At 48.5% G+C, this 10,813-nt stretch overlaps 1 protein-coding gene across 1 annotated transcript; it reads left to right on the top strand.

Annotated features, from left to right (window-relative positions):
* The first annotated feature begins 535 nt into the window (after positions 1–535).
* Positions 536–9,730, top strand: TRIB3 (tribbles pseudokinase 3). The gene is made up of 4 exons (XM_020990678.2): positions 536–762; positions 4,685–4,984; positions 7,027–7,319; positions 8,283–9,730. The coding sequence occupies exons 2-4, from the start codon at positions 4,685–4,687 to the stop codon at positions 8,764–8,766; spliced, it is 1,077 nt and encodes a 358-aa protein (XP_020846337.1). The 5' UTR covers positions 536–762; the 3' UTR covers positions 8,767–9,730.
* The last annotated feature ends 1,083 nt before the right edge of the window (positions 9,731–10,813 follow it).

The following is a 10,813-nucleotide window of genomic DNA, read 5'->3' as shown; positions in this document are numbered from 1 at the left end:
TCCCAGTGTCTGATCAGATATTTGCATGTTAACTGGCTCTGTTCATCCGAGTCTGTAGTGTGGGATTCATGGCAAGTCAGAGCTTTGGAGGCCTTTAGAACGTAGAACGTTACACTGGAAGGGACCTCAGTCAAATTCCCTCATGAGACAGAGGTGGAAACTGAGGCTCTGAAAAGGGAAGTGATTTTGCCAAGGTCTTACTGCAGGGAGGACTTAAACCAGGTGTCTTGCCTCCTATCCCAATGCACCTGCTGTCTTGGAACAATAGTCATAGGAGAGATGGGGATTCCTCCTGCTGGTCCCCGGTGGGCTCGGGGTTGGGGTACACTGGGCCACCAGGACAACAAATCTTCACTCTCAGATTCCTGGGTGCCGACTGGCGCAGTGGTAGTGTGTGCGGGTGTGAGGGGTCGGGAGGTTGCCCTTTCCCTGCGCGGATGTGAGCCCTAGGCCAGAAGGGCGGGGCTAGGGGGATGTTGCAATCAGGGGGCGGGGCGGGACGCGTCCGGCGCCGCGGGGGGGCGGGAGGGGTGGGGGAGGCTGGGGCCCGAGATTAGCTCAGCTTTACATCACCCCAGGCCGGTGGCTGGGCCCGGCATCTGCCGAGGCAGCCCATACACTTGTAGAGCCAGTTGCAGAGGCTCCGCACTGACGGGACAGCGGCTCAAACATGCAGGGGCGGTGGGCTCTCTGAGCCCAGCCCCAACCCCAGCCCCAGCCAGCCGGACCCAAGCAAATGAGCCCCCTGACCTCGACAGCAAGGTAGACCCGCGGGGTGGAGGGAGACCCGGCGCAGAGACGGAGGGAGGTCGGGGTGTCCCGAGTCTCTGCGTTGCTCATAAGTCTGCCTGGCTACCGTACGGGATGGGAGAGTGGCTTGGGCTGCGTGTCCGTATAGGGCTGAGGCTGGGGAGTTGTGGGTCTTTGTTGTGTTTCGTGTATGTACTAGCTAGCAGCCGGGGGGCAGCCTGAGGGAGTTGTGTAGGGGCCAGTGGCGGAGAGCTATGGTTTGGAGCGCGGGTAATGAGGTCGACCAGTGTCGAAGTTCTTTGTGTTTTGTTTTTGTTGCGAGGGCAGGCCAGAGAGCAGCGGAGAGGAGGCTGTTTGGGGGGGGGGGGGCGGGGGGCTTCTTGTGTGTGTTTCCATGGTGGACAGGCAAGAAAGTTGTAGTGATCAGGTTGTATTCTGCGTATGGAGACAGGGGTGAGAATGTCACCAAAGAGGAGTGTGTGTGTGTGTGTGTGTGTGTGTGTGTGTGTGTGTCCATGTGTCAGCGTTTGGATCACCGGGACTCGGGTGTGTCAGGGCCCGGGTGGAAGTTGTGTCGGTGGGTGCCTGGCCCCGATGCCTCAGAGCTCTGGTGCCTGAAGTGTGTCATCATCCCTGTGACGTGTGTCGGCAGAAGTGTGGTGAGGTTATATGTGTTTCCTGTGTAGACTGGGTATGAGGGCCAAGTGCAGCTAGTCATAGACTTGGAGCTGGAAAGGACCCCAGAGGTCACCTAATCCAATCATCTTGATTTAGAGAGATGAAGTGACTTTCATTACAAGTAGTGACAAAATTAAGATGTGAACCCAGGTCCATATCCAGCATCCATTCCACCAGCCTACCGTGATCACTATGCCTTGTGCCTCAAATTAAGAACAATAACAACGTACACTCTCTAGTGTTCTATGGTTTAAAAGGCCTTTTCCTTGATAAAACCCTAACTACTGCTAGGATTTTGTCTCCGTTATACAGAAGGGGTAACTGAGGCATAGAGGAAAAGTGACTTATCTAAATTTAAGCTAGTAAATTTCAACATGGAGCTAAGAAACCAGGTCCTCTGAATTCAAATAAGTGTTTTTTCCACCACAGTAGTCAACTCCCTTTCTGCTGAGGGGCCAGGTTTATCGTGTCCAACACTAATGACTTTCCACAGGGCTATGAGGGGCTGAGCGCAGGCAGTAGGGGATACCAGATGGGGCCTTCTGAAGCTGATCCAACCCTTGTGATGCCCACAGCCCTCACTGTTTCCAAGCTACAGCTGGCCACTCCCACCCTTGGCACATGCCCCAGGGGCACATAGCTTCCGGTCTCACCGGAGTACTGGCTGCCCGTTGCCAGGGAGACATCATCTCCCCCCTCCCCCATCCCCAAGAGAGGTTCCTGGGTATGACTGTCTGAAGTATGCGTCTTTGGGGGGATTGAATTTGTCTGTCCTAGCTTCTTGTCTGTTTATTCATGGTGGGTGTGTGTGTGTGTGTGTGTGTGTGTGTGTGTGTTTTGTCTTTCCAATGTGTCAGGCTATGCCCTAACTATCACATCCATGTATATGAAAAATATATTGGGGGAGGAGGTGGTTCTGCCTGGTGTGTCTATCAATCTTCTTGTATATTTGTGGTATCATAAGTATCAGGTTTTGAGCTACTTACAGATCATTTAGTTCCATTGCCTTATTTTACAGATGAAGAAACTGAGACACAGAGACTTTAAGTGACATACTAAAAATCACATAGGTGTTTTTCTGGGGTGCATATGTGTCTTGAAAGTTTTTGATGGAAGGAACACAATAAGTATAAGCATTTATTTAACTGCTTATTATGTGCCAGGCACTGTGCTAAGTACTTCACAAGTAATTATCTCATTTGCTCCTCATAACAACCTGGGAGGTAGGTGCTATTCTTATCCCCATTTTACAATGGAAGAAACTGAGGCAGACAGCAGTTAAATGGTTTACACAAGGTCACACAGCTAGGGAGAAAGTGGATTTGAACTTGTCTTCCTGACTACAGGACCAGTACTCTTTCCAGTGTACCACCTAGGGGAAAGGGTCACTTAGGTGTGTGACTGGGGCTCATTTGCCAGGGTGGGGAGGGAAGAGAAAGGATGAATTCATGTATTGAGTCATGCTGTAAAAGCTGTGTTGTATGTTTGTTGATTCTCAGGGCTCTAAAACTGAATACCTGACATTGACTTACAGCAGGAAAGAAAAACGCTGGCTAAGAGAATAGGAGAGGATGTCAAGAAAGATAGGATGGCTTCCTGGAAGCCATCTCGGACCAGAGAAAGAATAGGCTCTTCCCCTAGGAGGCACCTGACGTTGATTTCTGTCCAGGCTAAGAGCAACAGCCCCACCCTGAGCCCCTGTGAGGAGCATGAAGGGACCGTGGGGGAGCATGAAAAGGGCTGGGGTTCAGACACCTGGGTTTCAAGCCACTCTCTGCCAATAACTTGCTTTGTGACCTGATTGAGTCATTTCCCTTTTCTGGCTGTCACTGTCTCCATCTATCAGCTGGAGAATGATTTGTGTCTCATCTACCTCAGAGAGCTGAGGATCCTGTGAAACTGGGATGGTCACATTTAGAGGACAAGCCTCGCCTTTGACATGCACCTGGGAAAGGTTCGGTGTGTGTTGGATTTGGAGTCTAGTGGAGCTAGGTTTGTGTCTTGCCTCTGCCACTCGATTCCTATGTGACTTTGGACAAGTTACTTCAATTCTTGGGCCTCAGTGTGCTCATCTGTAAAATGAGAGAATTGGGCTCATTGACCTCTGAGGTCCCCTGGGGCTCTACAGCTGTGATCTGGCCCCAGAAAGGTTTAAATCCAAGACACCCCCCCCATGGACCCTCACTCGGCCCGGCCCCTGAACATGCTGAGTTCTCTTGGTTGTCTACCTGCCTTTGTTTACATGGTGCTTGATGGAATCATGCATTTGGACCTCACCTTGGCTGAGAAGGAATCCATGGAAACTATCTACCAATGAAAATCAGCAAATCTCCTGGAACCTATTGTCTCAGAATTGCCCGGGCACTGGAAAGTGAAGTGACTTACTTCCCCACGCTCATACAGCCACTATGTGTCAGACCCAGGACTTGAAACTAGGTCTTTGTGACTCCACAGCTGGCCCCTGTTGTTCAGTCATGTCCAGCTTTTTGTGACTCTGTGGACCATAGCATGAACATGCCAATGCTGTTCATGGAGTTTTCTTGGCAAAGATACTGGAGTGGTTTGCCGTTTCCTTCTCATGTGGGTTGGGGCAAATTGAGGTTAAGTGACTTCCTCGGGGTCACACAGCTACTAACTGTCTCAGACTGCACTTGAACTCCATCTTCTTGACTGCAAGCCCAGAACTCTAGCCACTGAGCCACCTAGCTGCCTTTCCTGAGATACCAATAATACTTAAATAGGCTACCTCATAGTTTTGAAGTTTTAGCCTTGATTTTTGCTTATTTGCTGTGCTCTTGGACAAATCTCTTTCTTTCTGAACCTCACTTTTCTCCTTCATAAAATGGCCCTTTCCAGCTTTAGCATTCTGGCTTAAGCTCCATTCTACTTCTGACATCCCATGATCTATGTTCTAAGATCTCTTCCAGCACTGATTATTTTCTGTTCCATTCCAAAATGTCACATGATGTCCTTTACTGTGTTCTTTACTCTTGACCCATACAATAGATTCTGTTTATAGGTACATACTGTCGTTGAAAGCTGAAAGGTATTATTCAGATGAGGAAACTGAGACCAAGAGTTTAACTGATGTGTGCAGGATCACAGAGGTATTAAATAGGAGAGCCGAGATTTGAACTCAGGTTCCCTGACTCTAAATCCAGGGACTCCATAGGTGACAGCCTGAGATGCCCTGGGGATCCCTAGGAACCCTCATTTCCTGTCCCCTTTTAAAGTCTCTTCACCTTCTTGTCCCTAGATGAACCTCACTCCAATGACACTTTCTATGGATTCTCCCCGGAGGAAAAAGCAGCTGGAATTTGATGATGATGACAATGATGACTCAGTTCCAGAGCAGCCCCCCCTGAAGCGAGCCCATCGAGACCCTCAGCTTTGCCCAGCCCCCTGCCAGCAGCCCCTCATCAGGCCACCAGAGCCCACCTCTGATGCTCCTGCTACCTTTTCTAGGTTGGGGCCCTACATCCTCCTAGAGGCCCAGGAAGGTGGCAGGGCCTACCGGGCAGTGCATTGCCCCACAAACACAGAATACACGTGTAAGGTATGAGCCACCCTTCCCCAACCCCTCAGCTTGTATCACCACTTCTTCCACAGCACCAGAGGGTGGGAGCAGAGAATGTCCTGTTGGAGAGCTAGGCGGTATGGTGGGGACAGGAGGTAGTGGCATGAGGGGCGTGGTGTACAACAACAACGGTTCAGGTGCCAACTTCTAGCCTGTTGCCTGCTGGCCCTTAGATTGCCCTTAGGGTATGGAATCTGGAGGAACCCAGAGAATTTCAGGAATGTCAGGAAGACAGAGAGCTGTCTCTGGACGTTCCCATCTTCAGATCCTAGAATTTGGCTCATTGGACTATAGAACAGGCAGTGTTTCTGGGCATACCAGAAACATACCCTTAGAGGTAGCTGGTGGCACAATGGTTAGGATGCTGGGCCTGGAGTCAGGGAGACCTCAATTCAAATCTGACCTCAGACACTGTCTAGCTGTCTGACCCTGGGCAAATAATTTAACCGCTGTCTGCCTCAGCTTCTTCAACTATAAGATGGGGATAATAAGAGCACCTACTTCACAGGTTTATTGAGGATAAAATGAAATCGTTGTAAAAGGGCAGCTAGGTGGCTCAGTAATAGAGCACCAGGATCTAGAGTCAAGAGGACTTGAGTTCAAATGCCCTTTCAGACACTTACTAACTGTATGACCCTGTGCAAATCACTTACCTCTGTTTGCCTCAGTTTCCTCAGCTATAAAAACAAGCTGAAGAAGGAAATGGCAAACCACTTCAGTATCTTTGCCAAGAAAACCCCAAATAATTGTGTCATGCCTGAAATGACAACAATAACACAGTGCCTGACACCTAGTAGCCCCTATATAAATGCTTATTCCCTTCCCTCCTAGTTAGGACATAGGATGTCAGAGCTCTAAAGGACCTCGCATGGACCGTAGATTCTCTGACTTAGAAGGGACCTCAGAGATCATCTACTCTAGTCCAGTCTGTACCTCTCCACAGCAGTCTTAATAAGACATCATCCAGTTTCCACTTTGAAGATCTTAGACCGTAGTATGTCAGGGCTTCAGTGGGCTTTAGAACATAGAACATGAATGTTTCTGTGTCTAGGGCTCAGGGCCTGCTAAGGTTCAGAAGATTTAGTGCTGAAAGGGCTCTCAGAATTTATCTGGGATAGGGATTCTTAACCTGGGATCCATGAACTTTAAATAAAATTTATAATGGTAGTTCAACATAATTGGTATAATTGGTTTCTTTTGTAATCCCAGGTATTTTTATTTTATGGATTTAAATTATTTTTCTGAGAAGGAATTGTTCAACTTCACCAGACTTCTCCATAACACAAAACAAGCTAAGAACTCCTGCTCTAGTCCAACCTGCTCCTTTTACAAAGGAGAAAATAGAGCTCCAGAGGGCCTGGCTAATAGCTGCCCTTAGAGGTACCCAGCTTGTGCCTATCAGGAAGCCCCCACACTCTGGCTAGTGACTTCTCCAAGGTCATACAGCCCATCCTTGCCCGAGTTGGAAGATGGCACTCCATTACCATTACCGTTCTTTTTTCAGATCAGCGGTTCTTTAACCTGGTGTGAGATAGATTTCAGGGGATCTGTAAACTTGGATGGGAAAAAAATTATATCTTTTATACACTAGCCTCTAAATGAAATTTAGTATTTCCTTCAGTTATGATGAAAAAACCCCACTATTATTTTGAGTAGAGGTCCGTAGGCTTTACTAGACTGCCAAAGGGGTCCATGACACAAAGATGCCTGTTTTAAAAGATTATCTGTTATTTGGGTTCATCTTGCCCCTGCTCATTGACATATGAGACCCAGTTCTGCTGCTGACTGCTAGTGTGACCTTGGACAAGTCAATTCTCTCTGGGCAACCATTTTCCCCTATGTAAAAGGGTTTGGGGTAGATGACTTTCTAGAATCACTTCCATCCTCAATAGTCCAGGATTCGATATTTCCTTAGCTTGTTGACGCCAAACTTGCATAGGACCTGCTGGGCTGTGCTGGTGGGTGCTGGCCCCTGGTGCACATCATTGGAATTGCAACTAATCCCAACCTTCCTTTTCTAGGTGCATCCAGCCAGTTCCTATCAAGAGTTGTTGTCTCCCTATGCCCACCTACCCCGACACCCTCATGTAGCTCCTGTGGCTGAGGCAGTCTTGGGCAAGCACCATGTCTATGTATTCTTCCCAAGGGCATATGGTGACATGCACAGCTATGTGAGGGAGCGAAGACGGGTCCCCGAGCGGGAGGCAGCCTCACTCTTCCTCCAGATGGCTCAAGCTGTGGCCCATTGCCACCAGCACAATCTGGTCTTGCGAGACCTCAAGCTGAGGAAGTTTGTCTTTGTCAACCAGGAGAGGTGAGTGCCTGAAAGCAAGCACCCCAACCCAGAACACCCCCTACTCCCCCCATCAAAGAAACTGGGATTGATAATCATTCAGCCTCAGGTTTGGCTTATATCTATCAATTCATCAATGGAAAATTGTTCATTGAGGATCTACTGTATACTAGGTGCTGGGAATACAAATATAATGAATGAAACAATTCCTCCTGGCAAATAGTTTGTATCCAGGTTATAGAGATGGCCACAGTGGCCTTACTCCCCTCATGCCCCTTGCAGCCAGGAATCATAGAACGCAAGATGTTAGCTCATAATAAGTGTGTGTTGGAATGAAGGGACCATAGAACATAGACTGTCAAAGCTGAAGGGAAACTTACGAGACCAGTCAGTCAGTCAATAAACATTTATTAAGCTCTTACTACGTTCCAGGCACTGTGCCAAGTTCTGGGGGTGCAACAAAAGGCAAAAGCAGGCTCCCTGCCCTTAAGGAGCTTACATTCTAGTGGGGAGACAACATGCAAATAACTTGGTACATATAAGATACATATAGAATAGATAATAGTAATAATAACTAATGTATGTGTAGCGTTTACTGAGTGCCAGGCATTGTGCTAAGTGCTTTACAATTATTATCTAATTTGATCTTCATAGTAACTCTGGAAGATATGTGCTATTATTCCCCTCCGATTTTACAGATGAAGAAACTGAGGGAAACTGAGGTTAAATGCCTTGCCCAGGTTCACATAGCTAGGGCTTGTCTGAGCCTAGATTTGAATTCAGGTTTTCCTGACTTCAGGCCCAGTGTTCTTTCTGCTGTACCACCTAGCTGCCTCCAAAATGGAAAATATGGAAAATGGAAAGATGGAACATAATCTTAGAGGGAAAGCAACCTTCTTATTATGATGATAAGGGAGCCGGGGCCCAGAAGGAAGCGAACAATTAGTGACTTGGCTTCCTCTTTTTTTCTCCCCTGTAACCTAGGACAAAGCTGGCTCTGGAGAATCTGGAAGACTCCTGTCTGCTAACAGGGCCAGATGACTCCCTATGGGATAAGCATGGCTGTCCAGCCTACGTGGGGCCTGAGATCCTCACCTCCCGGGACTCGTATTCGGGCAAGGCAGCTGATGTGTGGAGCCTGGGTGTGGCACTGTACACCATGTTGGCTGGCCGCTACCCATTCCAGGACACAGCCCCTGCCCTACTATTTGGCAAGATCCGAAGGGGCGCCTTTTCCCTCCCTGAGGGCCTCTCAACCCGTGCCCGCTGCCTTGTGCGCTGCCTGCTCAGGCGGGAGCCCAGTGAGAGGCTGACCGCCCAGGGCATTTTGCTGCATCCCTGGTTGCAGGGAGGGAGGGATCCCTCTGAGGAACCTGGAGTATGGGGGACAGAGCAAGTGGTGCCAGACAGCCAAGACCCCAGGGAGGAGGAGGCCAGGCAGGAAACTGAGGAGGAGCTATATAGTTAGGCCAGGAGGGCATCTCCTCTGCCCTAACCCTGACTGGCCCCACTGGCTGGGGGCAGCTCGAGCCTCATGGAAACTCCCCACCTTCCTCTTTGAATCAAGCCAAACCCCACTCAAGTGCCTTAACGGTGGAAAAGATGGGAGGCATGTGTGTGTGTGTGTACATGATTGTTACCTACTGCACACAGTTGACATACACACATGCTAGTATGTGCGTACACTAATGTATGTGGAGGTTGGTACACGCATGTGGCAAACTCAGGCCAAACATATACTGCATAGTAGTGCACATATTGTCATATGTACATAGCCGGTAGTGTACAGACACCTAGAAATCATGCTGTTGCCGTAGCTTCCTGAATTGAGTCGCCAGAAGGCCCCCTCGTGGCCCTTCCCCTGGGGACTCAGAGTGCTGAGGAAAGATGCTGGAGGGAGAGCTGGGCCACCAGCCAGCCAGTAAGAAAACAATAGCAGAGGCCTCACTTGGAGTGGGAACACTGGGAAGAAGGCATTATCCAGGGCAGACTGGAAGGTCTATGTTTGGGAGTGGGGGGATGGGACTGGGTGAGAAGCAGTCATCTCAGGTATCAGATCCAGTCCTTGGTTCCAGAGCTCCGAGGCTTATGAGGAATTGTATGCCCAGGCAGCTGATGGTGGACCAGGGAAGGGGAGTATGAAGGACTTCTTCTCAGCCTCCAAGAGAGGCCCTCAGCTTACTGATTCTGGGAACTGTGTTTTCCCTTCCCTGTCCCCAAATACCAGTTCAACATTCCTTCAGGCTGTGTGATTTCAGAGCCAGTTAAAGAGTTCGGTCTGAGAACCAGGCCCTCTCCCCAGGGGCCTGCTCCAGTGCCTGGACACCTGCTTCCTGAGTTCCCTTGGGACCTCCAATTGACTCTATGGGGCAAGGACATGATATGCAGCTTCTATTTTTGTCTTTTGACTAATAAAGGACATTTTTAAAATACTTCCATTTCTCCATATGGTTTCCTTGGCCCACCTCACCCCACCACTTTTTCCCTGGCTTGAAACCAGCTCCTCAGAGAAAGGCCATGTTTCCTAAATGTCAGGGGGATATGAGGAGGCTAGGGTGACCTGGAACTGCCTGTAGGTGGAGGAGGCCTAGCTGGAGCCTCATGAATAATAATGACAGCTTCTACTGATCTAGCTCTTTAAGGCTTAACAATCACTCCATGAGGTCGGCTGTACAAGTACTGTTCGAAGAGCCAATACGTTCTTTTTTGATGGAACCTGGGAACTTCCTGAGAGTAAAGCCATTATAGACTGTCATCTTCTCTGCAGCTTATGGTCTTGAGGAGTCTCCTAGGGGCACTGAGAGATTGTGACTTGCCCAGAGTTACCCAGCCAGGATGTGGCAGGGGCAGGACCCTGAGATCACTTCTCTCATCTACTGCACCTTCCTAATTCCTGAATAAAATCCATTTCTGGCTTGCCTTAAGGACAATTTCATCATTCAGAAACTGAGGGACGTCACAGATGGAGTTGCTTTCCTGCACCTGATTCCAATCAACCAGGGGAAGATGGCTACTGAAGTAGAAATGATGATAACCCTGGGGGAAGTGACCACTGCCTCTCAGAATTCCCAAAGAGAGAAAAGCTGGGCACATGTTAACATGAAGATTCTTTTTTGTTGTTTTTATTTTTTTATTTTCAGTTCTAAATTCTCTCCCTCCCTCTACCCCTTCCCCCCACTCATCAAGAAGGCCAGAAATGGAATACTCATCATACACACTGTCATGCAGAACATTTCCATGTTAGCTGTAACATGAAGATTTTGAAGGATTCAGAGAAAGGATGTGTGGTAACCCATGGACTAGAGGCCTTTAGGTGAAGTCAGCCTAGGAGGTATGTGAAGTTCTTAAGAATAGAATTCTAAAGACAAAGAGAAGAGATTTGGATGAGTAAGAAAAATGGGAGTTGTCTAGGGAGATTGGTATAGATGCAGAGGAAACACCATGACCGACTTTTTGATTCAATTTCATTTTTTAAATGTTTTATTGATGCAATATTCTTTTTTTAATGTCATTTC

Source organism: Phascolarctos cinereus, unplaced genomic scaffold, assembly GCF_003287225.1.
Source record: "Phascolarctos cinereus isolate Bilbo 61053 unplaced genomic scaffold, phaCin_HiC Scaffold_2;HRSCAF=192, whole genome shotgun sequence".
NCBI classification, from domain to species: domain Eukaryota; kingdom Metazoa; phylum Chordata; class Mammalia; order Diprotodontia; family Phascolarctidae; genus Phascolarctos; species Phascolarctos cinereus.
This window is presented reverse-complemented; position numbering and strand designations above follow the sequence as displayed.